At 38.9% G+C, this 17,029-nt stretch overlaps 1 protein-coding gene across 4 annotated transcripts in view; it reads right to left on the reverse strand.

Annotated features, from left to right (window-relative positions):
- Positions 1-17,029, reverse strand: part of GDPD4 (glycerophosphodiester phosphodiesterase domain containing 4) — a 179,749-nt gene that overhangs the window by 7,205 nt on the left and 155,515 nt on the right. For 3 of the 4 annotated variants that reach the window (XM_086678386.1, XM_086678388.1, XM_025929088.2), the window contains one exon: positions 15,401-16,192. In XM_086678386.1, the coding sequence (XP_086534512.1) occupies positions 15,699-16,192 (494 nt within the window). In that variant the 3' untranslated portion in view covers positions 15,401-15,698. Of the gene's footprint in view, positions 1-15,400; positions 16,193-17,029 lie in introns of those variants that run through there. The other variant, XM_086678387.1, reaches the window with a different exon arrangement.

Consider the following 17,029-nt stretch of genomic DNA (forward strand, 5'->3'; position numbering starts at 1 on the left):
TTGATACTGCCCAAAGCAATCTACACATTCAATGTAATCCCTATTAATATACCACCAGCATTCTTCACAGAGCTAGAACAAACAATCCCAAAATTTGTATGGAACCACAAAAGACCCTGAATAGTCAAAGTAATATTGAAAAAGAAAACCAAAGCTGGAAGCATCACCTGTATTTTAAGCTGTATTACAAAGCTGTAATCATCAAGACCGTATGGTACTGGCACAAAAGTAGACACGTAGATCAGTGGAATAGAGAACCCAGAAATGGACTCACAAATATATGGCCAACTTATTATCGACAGAGCAGGAAAGAGTAACCAATGGAAAAAAGACAGTCTCTTTAGCTAATGGTGCTGAGAGAACTGGACAGCGACATTCAAAAGAATGAAACTGGACCACTTTCTCACACCATACAGAACATTAAGTTCAAAATGGATGTAAGACCTAAATGTGAGACAGGAAACCAAAATCCTGCCTGAGAAAATAGGCAGCAACCTCTTTCATGTATGCCACAGCAACTTCGTATTAAACATGTCACTAGAGGGGCGCCTGGGTGGCGCAGTCGGTTAAGCATCCGACTTCAGCCAGGTCACGATCTCGCGGTCCGTGAGTTCGAGCCCCGCGTCGGGCTCTGGGCTGATGGCTCAGAGCCTGGAGCCTGTTTCCGATTCTGTGTCTCCCTCTCTCTCTGCCCCTCGCCCTTTCATGCTCTGTCTCTCTCTGTCCCAAAAATAAATAAACGTTGAAAAAAAAAATTTTTAAAAAAAAAAACATGTCACTAGAGACAAGAGAAATAAAAGCAAAAATGAACTATTGTACCTCATCAAGATAAAAAGCTCTACACAGCAAAGGAAACAATCAACAAAACTGAAAGGCAACAGATGGACTGGGAGATGATATATAACATATTAGATAAAGGGTTAGTATCCAAAATCTATAAAGAACTTACCAAACTCAACACCCAAAAAAACAAAATGGGAAGTGAAAATGGGCAGAAGACATGAATAGACACTTTCCCAGAGAAGACACCAGAGAGAAAACAGACACATAACAGGATGCTTAACATCACTCATCATCAGGGAAATACAAATAAAAACTACAATTAGATACCACCTCACTACCTGTCAGAATGGCTAACATTAACAACTCAGAAAACAACCAATGTTGGCAGGGATGTGGAGAAAGGGGAACCCTTTTGCTCTGTTGGTGGGAATGAAAACTGGTACAGCCACTCTGGAGAACAGTATGGAGTTTCCTCAAAAAATTAAAAATAGAACTACCCTATGACCCAGCAATTGCACTACTAGGAATTTATCCAAAGGATGCAAAAAAATGCTGATTCAAAGGGGCATATGCACCCCAATGTTTATAGCAACACTATCAACAATAGCCCAATTATGTAAAGAGCCCAAATGTCCATCAACTGATGAATGGATAAAGAAGATGTGGTTTGGGGAGCCTGGGTGGCGCAGTCAGTTAAGCGTCCGACTTCAGCCAGGTCACGATCTTGCGGTCCGTGAGTTCGAGCCCCGCGTCAGGCTCTGGGCTGATGGCTCAGAGCCTGGAGCCTGTTTCTGATTCTCTGTCTCCCTCTCTCTCTGACCCTCCCCCATTCATGCTCTGTCTCTCCCTGTCCCAAAAATAAATAAACGTTGAAAAAAAAAAAAAAAGAAGATGTGGTTTACATTATAACGGGACAACGGGTTGGGTCATAGGTGTGTGATTGCAAACTGGCAGAGATAAAACGGGCAGCGTAGGAACAGAGGGGAGGGATCCCCTTCTGTGGAGAGACAAAAGGAAGAGAAAGAGAGGCTGTGGAAGTGCAGGATTGTATTTGGACAAGAAAAAAATCAGGTAACTGGGATCGGAAAAAAAACAGAGAAAGAACCAATTTCTAACTGTGGGGCTTTCTCCGCCCTGTTCGAGTGCCTGGGGAGGAGGGGAGTCAGCCCCAGGCTCAGTATCTAGCTCCCAGGTGCAGTTGGAGAGAGCAACCTCTCCCTTGAGTGCTGTGAGAAGAAGGAAAATAGCCACTCCAAGGACAAAAGACCCTGCATCCCACCCCCACCCCCTGCCACCCAGAGGCCCTTTGTGACAGTACCCCAGAGTGACAGTACACCAGAACTAAGGCACGTGGAGTGGGATCCTTTAAGTCATTGGGGTTCGAATCCCAGCCAAGCACCAGGGAGGCACGGGAGCCAGTGGAGCAAGACATAGTGGCCAGCTGGCATCCTCTTGGCACTGTGTGGAGCCAGAGGCCCTTAGTAGCTGGGCAGAGCAGCTCTTCCCCAGAACCAGGGCACATGGAGTGGGATCCTTTAAGACATTGGGGTTTGAATCCCAGCTGAACACCTGGGAGGCACAGGAGACTGGGGAGCGGAACAGAATCAGCCTACTCACGCCCTCGAGGCACTGTGAGGATAGCCTGAATAGAATGGTTTGGGACACCCGGTCTGAGGAGGAGAGACTGGGGTGTTGCCATTTTTCTCCCATCACCAACAAGGTGGGGTTTCAGGGAACAGACATTGGGCCCACAGTGGAGGTGGTACCCACCTACACCAAACCATGCCCCTCCATGCCTGGTAATTGCGTATCTACTAGAGCAAGATGGACACTGATGAAACCAGACAGCCCCTCCTTCAGACCAGCGCAGGCAGCAGTTACCAAGGCACTGGTAGATATTGGTACAGTAGTTTTGCATTCTCTGATTTGATTCTTGGTCAATTCTTATTTTATGTGTGTGTGTGTGTGTGTGTGTGTGTGTATGTGTGTATATGTGTGTGTATGTGTGTGTATATATATTTCTTCCTCTTATTTCTTCCCTTCTCTTGTCTGGTTATTCCAGTTGTTGGTTTGTTTAAGCAGACATTTTCAATCCATTCTTTTTACACCTCTTCTGTATCTCTTTATTCTTTATTTTCCTCTTTCTTTCTTGGGACCAAGCCATATAGTTTCTGTTTCTCTGCCTGGTCAATTTTTTTCTTTTCCTTTTCCCTGCCCCTGTCATTCCTCTCTTTGTATGTGATAAGGCCTTTTCCACCATCCTCATCCTTTTCTTAAACTTTTTCCAGGGATACTTCAACAAAAAAATGAAAGCACACCTGGTAGAAGGTCCAAACCACCACTACTAGGGAGATAAAGCAACCAGAGTCTCAACAACAAGAGCATGAAACACACTCCAAAAACACCTCCTGAAGGGCCAGGCCTTGGACAGTGTAGGATCCCTTTTTGATATAGTAATGCTTGCAGGTGTAGGCCTCATAACAAGCTATTAAAACACATAAGAGACAGAAAACTAGCCAATATGAAAAATGGAAGAATTCTCCTCAAAAGAGATTCCAGGAAGAGATGAGAGCTAGAGAATTGCTCAAAACAGATATAAACAATATAACTAAGCAAGCATTTAGAATAATAGTCATAAGATTAATAGCTGGGTTTGAAAAAAAGCATAGAAGATAGCAGAGAATCTATTGCTGCAGAGATCAAGGAACTAAGAAATAGTCATGAAGAATTAAGAAATGTTGTAACTGAGATGCAAAATAAACTAGATGCAGTCACAGCAAGGATGGAGGAGGCAGTGGGGAGATGAAGTGAAATAGAAGATAAAATTATGGAAAATGATGAAGCCAAGAAAAAGAGAGATAAGAAAAGAATTAGAGAACTAAGTGATTCAATGAAACATAATAATATCCATATCACAGGAGTTCCAGAAAAGAAGAGAGAGAAAGGGGCAGAAGGTTTACTTGAACAAAATATAGCTGAGAACGTCCCTAATCTGGGGAAGGAAATGGACATCCAAATACAGGAGGCACAGAGCACTCCCTTCAGATTTAATCAGAATAGATCTTCTCCATGGCATATCACAGTGAAACTGGCAAAATACAAAGATAAAGTGAGAATTCTGAAAGCAGTTGGGGACAAACGGGCCTTAACCTACAAGGGTAGACACATAAGGGTAGTAGCAGACCTATCCATTGAAACTTGGCAGGCCAGAAGGGAGTGGCAGGAAATATTCAATGTGCTGAATAGGAAAAATATGCAGCCAAGAATCCTTTAGCCAGCAAGTCTGTCATTTAGAATAGAAGGAGAGATAAAGGCTTTCCCAGACAAACAAAAACTGAAGGAATTCATGAGCACTAAACCAGCCCTGCAAGAGATCCTAAGGGGGACTCTGTGAGTGGAATGCTGTAAAGACTACAAAGGAACAGAGACATCACCATAAGCATGAAACCTATAGGTAACACAATCACACTAAGTCCATATCTTTCAATAATAACTCTGAATGTAAATGAACTAAATGCTCTAATAAAAAGACATAGGGTATCAGAATAGATTAAAAAAACAAGATCCATCTATATTCTGTCCATAAGGACCCATTTTAGACCTGAGGACACCTTCAGATTGGAAGTGAGGGGATGGAGAACCATCTATCATGCTACTGGAAGTCAGAAGAAAGCTGAAGTAGCCATACTTCTATCAAACTAGATTTAAACTAAAGGTTGTAACAAGAGAGGAAGAAAGGCATAATATAATTATGAGGTCTATCCGTCAAGACCTAACAATTGTAAATGTTTATGCTCCAAACTTGAAAGTTCCCAAATATATAAATCAATTGAGCAATCTTATTAATAGGAATACTGTAATTATAGGGGAATTTAATACTCCACTTACAGCAATGGACAGATCATCTAGGCAAAAAACCCCAATAAAGATACAATGGCCTTGAATGATACCCTGGACTAGATGGACTTGACAGGTATATTCAGAACTTTTCATCCAAAAGCAGCAGAATATACATTCTTCTCAAGTGCACATGGAACATTCTCCAAGATAGATCACATACTGGGTCACAAAACAGCCCTCAACAAATATAAAAGAATTGAGATAATACCATGTATATTTTCAGATCACAACACTATGAAACTTGAAATCAAACACAAGAAAAAATTTGGAAAGCCTCCAAATGCATGGAGGTTAAAGGACATCCTACTAAAGAATAAATGGGTTGGGGTGCCTGGGTGGCTTAGTTGGTTGAGCGCCTGACTTTGGCTCAGCTCATGATCTCGCTGTCCATGGGTTTGAGCCCTGCATCAGGTTCTGTGCTGACAGCTCAGAGCCTGGAGCCTGTTTCAGATTCTGTGTCTCCCTCTCTCTCTGCCCCTCCCTCACTCATGCTCTGTCTCTCTCTCTCTCTGTCAAAAATAAATATTAAAAAAATTTTTTTAAACAGAATGAATGGGTTAATCAGGCAATTGAAGAAGAAATTAAAAAATATATGGAAGCAAATGAAAATGAAAACAGGACAGTTCAAACTTTTTGGGATACAGCAAAAGCAGTCCTAAGAGGAAAATACATTGCAATCCAGGCCTATCTCAAGAAACAAGAAAAATCCCAAATACAAAATCTAACAGCACACCTAAAGGATCTAGAAGCAGAACAGCAAAGAAACCATGAAGCCAGCAGAAGATAAATAATAAAGATTAGAGCAGAAATAAACAACAGAGAATCCAAAAAAACAGTAGAACAGATCGATGAATCTAAGAGCTGCGTTTTTTAAAAAAATTAACAAAATTGATAAACCCCTAGCCAGACTTCTCAAAAAGAAAAGAGGACCCAAATAGATAAAATCACAAATGAAAAAGGACAGATCACAACCAACATCACAGAAAAACAAACAATTACCAGAGAATACTATGAAACATCATATGCCAACAAACTGGACAACCTGGAGGAAATGGACAAATTCCTAGATACCCACACACTACCAAAACTCAAACAGGAAGAAATAGAAAATTTGAACAGACCCACAGCCAGCAAAGAAATTGAACCAGTCATCAAAAATCTTGCAACAAATAAGAGTCCTAGGCCAGATGATTTCCTGGGGGAATTTTGCCAGACATTTAAAGCTGAGTTAATACCTATCCTTCTCAAGCTGTTCCAAAAAATAGAAATGGAAGGAAAGTTCCCAGATTCATTCTATGAAGCCAGCATTACCTTGATTCCCAAACCAGACAGAGACCCCACTAAAAAGGAGAATTACAGGCCAATATTCCTGATGAACACTGATGCAAAAATTCTCAACAAGATACTAGCAAATCGAATTCAACAATATATCAAAGGAATTATTCACCATGATCAAGTGGGATTCATTCCTGGGCTACAGGGCTGGTTCAATATTCACAAATCAATGTTATACATCACATTAATAGAAGAAAGGATAAGAACCATATGATACTGTCAATAGATGTGGAAAAAGCATTTGACAAAATACAGCATCCTTTCTTAATAAAAAAAACCTCAAGAAAGTCAGCATAGAAGGAACATACCTCAAAATCATAAAAGCCATATATGAAAAGCCCACAGCTAATATCCTCAATGGGAAAAAACTGAGAGCTTTCCCCCAGAGATCAGGAACACAGCAGGGATGCCCACTCTCACCACTGTTTAACATAGTGTTGGGAGTCCTAACCTCAGCAGACACGAAAATGAAATAAAAGGCATCCAAACTGGCAAAGAAGAAGTCAAACTTTCACTTTTCACAGATGACACGATACTCTACATTTAAAGCCTACACCAAAAAGCTGCGAAAACTGATACATGAATTCAGCAAAGTCGCAGGATACAAAATCAATGTACAGAAATCAGTCGCATTTCTATACAGCAATAATGAAGAAACAGAAAGAGAAATCAAGAAACCAATCCCATTTGCAATTGCAACAAGAACAATAAAATACCTAGGAATAAACCTAACCAAAGATGTGAAATATCTGTATGCTGAAAACTATACAAAACCTATGAAGGAAACTGAAGAAGACACAAAGAAATGGAAAAACATACGATGCTCATGGATTGAAAGAAAAAATATTGTTAAAATGTCAATACTACCCAAAGCAATCTACACACTGAATGCAATCACTATCAAAATTCCACCCACATTCTTCTCAAGGCTAGAACAAATAATCCTAAATTTTGTATGGAACCACAAAAGACCTCGAATAGCCAAAATTATGTTGAAAAGAAAACCAAAGCAGGAGGCATCACAATCCTGGACTTTAGATTCTACTACAAAGCTGGAATCAAGACAGTATGGTACTGGCACAAAAATAGACACTCAGATCAATGGATAGAACAGAGAACCTGGAATTGGACCCACAAATGTATGGCCAACTAATCTTTGACAAAGCAGGAAAGAGTATGCACTGGAAAAAAGACAGTCTCTTTAGCAAATGGTGCTGGGACAATTGGACAGCAACATGCAGAAGAATGAAACTGGACCACTTTCTTATACCATACATAAAAAATAAACTCTCAGAATGGATGAAAGACCTAAGTGTGAGATAGGAAACCATTAAAACCCTAGAGGAGAAAACAAGCAACAACTTCTTTGACGTCAGCCACAGCAATTTCTTACTTGACACTTCTCCAAAGGCAAGGGAAATAAAAGCAAACATGAACTATTGGGACCTCATCAAGATAAAAAGCTTCTGCACAGCAAAGGAAACAATCAACAAAACTAAAAGGCAACTGATGGAATGGGAGACGATATTTACAAATGACATATCAGATAAAGGTTTAGTATCCAAAATCTGTAAAGAACTTACCAAACTCAATACCCAAAAAACAAATAATCCAGTGAAGAAATGTGCAGAAGACATGAACAGACACTTTCCAAAAGAAGATATCCAGGTGGCCAACAGACACTTGAAAAGATGCTCAACATCACTCATCATCAGGGAAATACAAATCAAAACCACACTGAGATATCACCTCACACCAGTCTGAGTGGCTAAAATTAACAAGTCGGAAAACAACAGATGTTGATGAGGATGTGCAGAAACGGGAACCCTCTTGCACTGTTGGTGGGTGGAGCTGCTCTGGAACACAGTGTGGAATTTCCTAAAAAAATTAAAAATACAACTACCCTATGACCCAGCAATAGCACTACTAGGAATTTATCCAAAGAATACAGGAGTGCTGATTCATAGGGGCACATGTACCCCGATGTTTATAGCAGTACTTTCAACAACAGCCAAATTATGAAAAGAGCCCAGATGTCCATCAACTGATGAATGGATAAAGAAGATGTGGTGTATATATACAATGGAATACTACTTGGCAATGAGAAATAATGAAATCCTGCCATTTGGAACAACGTGAATGGAACTGGAGGGTATTATACTAAATGAAATAAGTCAGAGAAAGATATCACATGTTTTCACTCATATGTGGAACTTGAGAAAGTTAATGGAAGACCATGGGGGAACGGAAGGTGACAAAAATAGTTTCAAACAGAGAGGGAGGCAAACCATAAGAGACTCTTAAATACAGAGAAAAACTGAGGGTTGATGGGGGTGGTGGGGTAGGGGGAAAATGGGTGATGGGCATTGAGGAGGAGGAGAGCACTTGTTGAGATGAGCACTGGGTGTTGTATATAAGTGATTAATCATAGGAATCTACCCCCAAAACCAAGAGCACACTGTATATACTGTATATTAGCTAACGTGACAATAAATTTTTTAAAAAACCGCTGAAAGAAATTAAAGCAGACATAAATAAATGGAAAGATATCCCATGTATATAAATATTGACTGGAAGACAATATTGTTAAAATGACATTATCCAAAGTACAGATTCAATGAAATCTCTGTCAAGATCCTAATGGATTTTTTTTAACATCTTAAAATTTATATGAATCTCAAGGGACCCTGGAAATTCAAAACAATCTTGAAAAAGAAGAATAAAGTTGAGGACTCACACACCTCCTGGTTTCAAAACTTCTAATAAAGCTATAGTAATTAAAACGGTGTGGTACTAGCATAAAACCTATAGACCAATGGATGGGATGTATAACACAGAAATAAATGGGTTTATATATGGCTAACTGATTTTATACAAGGAGGCCAAGACCATTCAATGGCAAAAGGACAGATTTTCAACAAATGGCTATTGGGATAACTGGGTATCACATGCAAAAGAATGAAATTGGATACTTATCTTACACCGTATATGAAAATGATCTCAAAATGGATCAAAGATCTAAAGGTATGAGCTACAATTATAAAACTCTTTGAAGGAAATAGGGGAAAATATTCATGGCATTGGGTATGGTAATGATTTCTTGGCTGTGACACCAATGATACAGGCAACAACAACAACAACAAAATTGGTCTTCATGAAAATGTAAAACTTTTATGCATCAAAGGACACTGTTCAATCAAGAGTAAAAAAAGGCAAGCCACAGAACAGGAGAAAATATTTTCAAATCATATATCTGATAAGAGATTAATATCTAGAATATGCAAATAACTCCTAAAGCTGAACAACAATGAAATGAACAACCAGATTTTTTAAAAGCCTAAGGACTTAAACAGATATTTTCCCAAAGAAGATATATACAAATTGCCAATATGCACATGAAAAGATATCCATCATAACTACTTATTAGGAAAATGCAAGTCAAAACTATAATGAGATACCACCTTACACCTACAAGGGTGGTGATTATAAAAAATAAGTTGGTGAGAATTTGGGGAAATTAGAACCCTTGTACAGGGGTGGTGGGAATGTAAAATTGTGCAGCCAATGTGAAAAATGATATGGCAGTTCCTCAAAAATTAAAAATAGAATTATTGTGTTATCCAACAATTCTCACTTCTGGGTGTATATTCAAAAAAATTAAAGCAGGGACACTAATAGATACTTGTGTGCCCCTGTTTAGGGAAGCATTATTCACAATAGCCTAAAAGCGGAACAACACAAATGTCCATTGATTGATAAACAAAACATGGTATACACACAATGGAATATATTTCAGTCTTAAAAAGGAAGGAAATTCTGACATATGTTAAAACATGGATGAGCCTTGAATGGATTAACCTTGAAGTCATTATGCTAAGCAAACTAAGCCCGTCATAATAGGACAAATACTGTATGATTCCACTCATATCAAGTACTTAGAATAAATAGAATCACAGATAGAAAAAATAGAATGGTGGTTGCCAGGGACTTGGAGGGAGGGGAGAAATGAGGGGTTATTGTTTAATGCATACAGAGTTTGTAGGGTTTATTTTCAGCTCTATTGGGGTATAACTGACAAATAAAAACTGTATATATTTAAGGGGTACAGCTTAATGTTTTGATATACCTATATATTGTGAAATAATCACCACAGTCAAACTAATTAACCTCATATAATTACCATTTTATTTTTTTGTTTCCTTTTGTGGTGAGAACACGTAAGATTTATCCTCTCAGCATATTTCAAGTATACAACATTGGCAACTAAATTATACTGCTATACATTAGATTTCCAGAAATTATTCATCTTGTGTAACTGAAACATTACACCCTTTGATCAACATCTCCTCATTTCTTCCTCACCCTAGAAACCACCATTCTATTCTCTGCTTCCAGGAGTTTGACTATTTTAGATCCTACATATAAGTAAGATCACGGAATATTTGTCTATGTCTGCCTTATTTCATTTAGCATAATGTCCTTCAGTTTCATCAATGGTGTTACAGATGGAAGGATTTCCCTTTTTTAAGGCTGATTAATATTCCACACCAGAAACCAGCTGAACTACTCCTACCCACTGGGCGAACAAGAAAAAACCCACATTGAAACAAGGAGAGGCTGAGACACAATCTTGCCATAAACCTCACCCCTGGCATGGCAACACACAACCAGAAGGAAACTCACAACTTCTGGCTTCTCTCTGAGGAGAAAAGTTTGGACCTTGTATTTGGTGGCCTGAATTTTAAGACTTCTGTCTGAAAGATTAGCCCCCAAAACATCTAACTTTGAAAGCCAATGGGGCTTGTATCTACCAAATCCATAAGGCTATCGCAAACTCAAAGACCATTCTTTTTTTTTTTTAATGTTTATTTTTGAGAGGGAGAAAGTGTGAGTGGGGGAGGGGCAGAGAGAGGGAGACATAGAATTGGAAGCAGGCTCCAGGCTCTGAGCTGTCAGCACAGAGCCCAATGTGGGGCTCAAACCCATGAGATGTGAGATCATGACCTGAGCCAAAGTTGGACACTTAACTGACTGAGCCACCCAGGTGCTCTAACTCAAAGACCATTCTTAAAGGACTCATGTGGCCTTACCATGGCTAACACCCAGGGCCCAGTGCAGAGGCAAAAGAGTAAAACATACCTAGTCTTTTCATTAAAGAGACCTACCTATTTATCTTAATAGCTGCAGCTGGGGGGGCCAGGTTTCACATTTAACATACATCTAGGGGCCAACTGCAGTACTCTCCAGAGACTACAATGGCTGGTGGGTGCCATCTTTATGTTCTCCCTCTGCCTTACTCCAGGTCACCAGTATTTCTCAGAAGAGAGCCTGACCACATGTCTGCTGTCTTGATTTTTATAGCTGCTGCTCTGGTAGCCAATGGAGCTTAAATTCACATATCTCACAGGACTATAACAGAGAAACAATTCTTAACTGGCTATCCCCCAAGGCATAGCACAGAGTTGTCAAACAGAAACACCCAGTCTTTCTGTGAAGGAGGCCTATTTGCTTATCTTAAAAGCTGAAGCCTGAGAGGCAGGCTTCTAATTTAGCCTAGATCTAGAGGTGAGCTGCAAACCTCTCCAGAGATCAGGAATGCCCATGGGCACCATCTTCATGCTCTCCCTCTGCCCTGACCCAGGTTGCTGTTGTCTCCAAGAAAATAGTTTGTGTACACATCTGGTAACCTGGCTTCTGTGGGTGCCACCTGGAGGACATATCCCTTGATAGCCTGGCTCTAGTAACTAGGAGGTTAGTGTTCACAGGTTTAATGAAATGGTAGCAAACAAACAAACAAAAAAAGTTTATAACTGGCTATATTCTTAGGACTCAGTGCAGAGGAGAAGACAGAAATATCCATTTCCCAGTTTTCCCTTGAAAGAGGTATATTTGCATACTTTAGAAGCTGCTGAGGTTCTGACTTCTTATTAGCCTGCATCTAGGTGCTGAGATCCCTCCCTCTTTGGGACACTGAAAGGTCTTAGCACACCTTCAACTACCAGAGCCACTAAGAACAAATAGGCCTGCTTAGACAATTACAAAGGTTTGAGAGACAACCAAGAGATAGGGCAGGGTTGGATAATAAGGTTCATCTCCTACACCAGACCACTTTTTCAAGACTCAGAAAGGCAGTTGTTTACCTAAGGCATAGAAACCATCACAGAGAGTCAAGGAAAATGAAAAATAGAGGAATATGTTCCAAATGAAAGAAAAAGATAAAACCTCAGAAAAAGACCTTAATGAAAAGGAGTTAAGTAATTTACCTTATGAAGAGTTTAAAATACTCATAATAAAGATGCTCACTAATGGCAGGAAAGCAATGCATGAACAAAACAAGAATTTCAACAAAGGGGTAGAGAATATAAGAAAATACCAAACAGAAATTAGACCTGAATAATACAATAAATGAGCTGGAAAAGTTCAATAGAAGGGTTCAATAGCAGATTAGATAGAGCTAAAAGAGGACAAGCAAACCTGAAGACAGGGCAGTGGAATTCATCCAATCGGAAGAGTAAAAAGAATGAAAACATAGTGAAGATTGATTAAAGGACTGTACAACATCAAGTGGACCAATATGCACTTTACAGGGGTTCCAGAAAGAGAAAAGAGAAAGAAAGAGATAGAAAATTTCTTTGGAGAAATAATGGTTGAAAACTTCTCTAACCTGGGAAATGAAGCAGATATTCAGATCCAGGAAGCCTATAGAGTTCCATAAGATGAATTCAAAGAGACCCACACCAAGACACATTATAATTATCAAAAGTTAAAGACAAGGAGAAACGCAAGAGGAAAACAACTTGTTACATATAAGAGAACCCCCACAAGACTATATGCAGATTTTTCAGCCAAGGCCAAAAGAAAGTGGAACAATATATTCAAAGTGCTAAAAGAAAAAAAGTGTCACCAAGAATATTCTACCCAGCAAAGTTGGCCTTTAGAATTCAGAAACAGTTAAAGTGTTTACTAGACAATCAACACCTGAAAGAGGTAGCACCACTAGACTGGCCTTAAAGGAAATGTTAAAGAGACTTCTTTAAGCTGATATGAAAGGGTGTTAATTAATAACAGGAAAATATATGAAGGTACAAATATCAATTGTAAAGGTAAATATATAGTTAAATTCAGAAGAATCTACTGTAATGGTGGTATGTTAATTACTTATAGATCTAGTATGAAGGCTAAAAGACAAAAGTAATAAAAATAACTATAACTACAATAATTTATTAATGGATACACAAGATACAAGATGTAAATTGTGATATCAAAAACATAAAACGTGGGGGTGGGAGAGTAAAAACGTAAAGCTTTAGAATGTGTTCAAACTAAAGTTGTTATCGACTTAAAATAAACTGGTATAAGATGTTTTATGTAAGCTTCATGGTAAACACAAAGCAAAGACTTATAGAACGTACCCAAAAGATAAAAAGTCTAAGTATGCCACTACAGAAAATCTTCAAATCACAAAGGGAGAGAGCAAGAGAAAAAGGAACAGAAGAATTACAAAACATCCAGAAAACAATTAACAAAATGGCAATAAGCCCACACCTATCAATAATTACTTTAAATGTAAATGGCAAAGTTCTCCAATCAAAAGACAGAGTGTGGCTAAATGGATTAAAAAACAAGACCCAACTATATGCTGCCTACAAGAGACTCACTTTAAGGATACACAGACTGAAAGTGAAGAGATTGAAAAAGATATTCCATGCAAATGTAAACCAAAAGAAAGCTGAAAGAAAAGAATTCCATTACATGTATACACACGTACACACATATATATACACATACATGTATCACATTTTCTTTACCTATTCACACATCAACAGACATTTAGGTTGTTTTCATATATCGGCTATTGTGAATAATGCTGCAATAAACATGGAAGTACAGCTATCTCTTCATGGTACTGATTTCATTTCTTTTGGATATATACCCAATAGTGGGATTGCTGGACTATAGTAGTTGTATTTTTTATTTTTTTGAGGTACCTCTCTATGGCTTTCCATAGTGGCGGTAACAATTTACATTCCCATCAACAGTGTACAAGAGTTCTCTTTTCTTGCCATGCTAACATTTGTTATCTTTTGTCTTATTGATAATAGTCATTCTACCAGGTGTGAGGATTTCTCTTCATGGTTTCGACTGAATTTCCGTTTTTGTGTACCTGTTGGCCATCTGCATATATTTTTTTGAGAAACGTCTATTCAGGTCCCATTCCCATTTTTTACTCAGGTATGTATATTTTTACATATGTATGTATGTATGTATTTGCTATTGGATTGTAGGAGTTCCTTATATATTTTGGATACTAACCCTTTATTAGATATATGATTGCAAATATTTTCTCCCACTCTGGAGGTTGCCTCTTCACTCTGTTAATTGTTTCCTTTGCCATGCAGAAGCTTTTTAGTTTGATACAATCCCACTTGTTTATTTTTGCTTCTGTTGCCTGCACTTCACTATCATGTCCAAAAAATCATACCTCAGATCAATGTCAAGAAGGTTTTTCCCTATGTTTTCTTCTGGTAATTTTATAGTTTCAGATCTTACGTTTAAGTAACCATCCAGAGTTTCTGTTTTACAAAATGAAAAAGTTCTGGAGGTGGATGGAAGTGATGATTGCACAACATGAATATACTTAATGCCACTGGGCTGTACACTTAAAAGTAGTTACAATGATAAATTTTGTCATGTATATTTTACCACAATTTTTTTAAAGGACAAATGAAAAAAGAATTTAAGATTGGTGTTAAAGTTTTGTTAGACTAATGTTGTCTATCATGCCTGGTGACAGTTCTTTCACTGTTACCTTGAAAAATTATTTAAGCATTTATATTTATAAATAATTATATTTAGTTATTTATTATAGTTCTATTTATCTTGACTCATCCACTAGATTGACTTTTATCTGAGGGAAGTGGCAACATCCCATTCTTAGTGTCAGTCAAGAGAATAAAGCTCTAGAGCTTTTGCTTAGGTTTGATGAGGTATTTAAAAATATTCCATTTTTATCTCATTGCAGTGCTTCTTTCACTTGGTAAATGCCAGGCATTTCTTCCGTTTTGGGGATCCTCCAGATTGATAGGTCCCAAACACTTGCTGTGGCTCTTTCACTCAAGGTCTAGGGCCACTGGGTGGGCATGGGATTATGCCCATCATCCCACTGGGGAATCAGCCATTGACAAGCTATTAGGAAGTATCTCACTGCACACTAGATCATACAATATGCATGTAAGATGATCTTTCCCCAAACTCATGGCCTTACCTGTGCCACTTCTCATTCTCTGACTCAGGATGGCATCACTTTTGCACTCATCCCCTAGTCTCTGTCAGCGTGAGTGATAGCAGAGGGGTCCAAAGAATACACCAGTAACCTTCTGCATTCCTGAGAAGTTGCCTTTATTCCCATGCTGATGTGCACAGTCATTCCTTTAGCAGGAAGTACTATGAAGGGTTAGGATGAGAAACTCTCTAACATCAGAGAACAACTAACTCCAGCTTCAAGACCACAACAGTTTTTCCCTTTCCTATCCCCTAGAGATGCATTCTTTATTGAAAGCACTAGACCAGAGTGGTTCTCCTGAGAGCCTCAATGGCCCTTCTGCACTCCTTTCTTGACCACTTCCCACCATCACCACTCTTAGGAACAGAGATGAAAAGGAACAGGAAAGCAATATTGGCTAATTCTTCTTTGAGGTCAGCTCATAGGAAAACATGCTGGATATGGTAGAAAATACTGAAAAAGAGTATTGTTGAGAGGATTCAAAGGTGGAGGTCTTTTCAGGTTCTGTTTCAGATTGAGCAATCTCTAAGGAAGAAATTGTTGGTTTATTCACCTTTAGGGAAGGCAATGCAGTTTCAAGGGTAGCCTCTCTGGGAGTATCCCAGGTGGGTTCAAATGTTTTCTTGGTGGGTGATGGTTGTCTAACATCATCCTTGCTAGGCCTCAGTGGTTTGATGGTTTCCTTGACTTGCTCTGGTTCACTGGATTTCTTCTTGGGGACTACTAAAAAATGGCAAGAGCCTGGCTGTTTCTTTGTGCTCTTGGTTAAAGCTGGGTAGAAGGCTGATAGAGCCCAAGGATTTCCCAAAACTCGGAAGGAAGGCTTAATGGGTAAATTCGTGGAGTCCTGACTCCCATGTTCCCTCTGTTGTAGGCTTAAACTCCGAAGATCTGTGGGATAGAAACAACAAAAACAAAGATTCCTCAAATGTCACTTCTCCAATCTTTTCTGGTCATGTTGCGAAGTTTTATCATCTTTAAAATGTTAGCCCCTCATGTACCATCTCAGGTTCTTTCCCTCCTTAGTTTTCCCTTCCCCAAACTTTGTAAAGATTTTATTATGGCACTGGAGTTTAAGAGTCTATTGTAGGGGCGCCTGGGTGGCTCAGTCGGTTGAGCGTCCAACTTCGGCTCAGGTCATGATCTCGCAATGTGTGAGTTCAGGCCCTGCGTCGGGCTCTGTGCTGACAGCGCAGAGCCTGGAGCCTGCTTCAGATTCTGTGTCTCCCTCTCTCTCTGCCCCTTCTCTGTTCATGCTCTGTCTCTCTCTGTCTCAAAAATAAATAAAAACATTAAAAAAAAAGAGTCTATTGTATGAGATTTTAGGTCACCATGAAAGCTCTCAGAAGGTAGGAAGTCACATCTGCTTAAAGTTCATGCATTTCACAACCACTGATTCCAAATCAATTTGAACAAACAAATGAATACATCCTCAATTAGGATGGGAGCTTTTTAAAGGCAGAGACTTCGTCTTGCTTGCCACTACATACACAGTACTCAGCAGCATCTGTCACACAAGTAAGTTCTGAAAAAATAATTTTAATCTGACAGAAAAATAAATGATGGAGACTACTTCTAGTAATGGAGCTAGAAAACTGAATCTTACCAAAGACAAATTAACAACTGGATAATAATTAACCCAAGAAAACACCTTAAAATCATTTAAGATTTTACAATACGGTGAGGAACTGTGGGGCCAAAATCTAGAAGATAATGAGAATCCAAAGA

The sequence above is a fragment of the Puma concolor genome, chromosome D1 (assembly GCF_028749965.1).
Source record: "Puma concolor isolate L17-30 chromosome D1, mPumCon1.1.hap2, whole genome shotgun sequence".
Classification (NCBI taxonomy): Eukaryota; Metazoa; Chordata; class Mammalia; order Carnivora; family Felidae; genus Puma; species Puma concolor.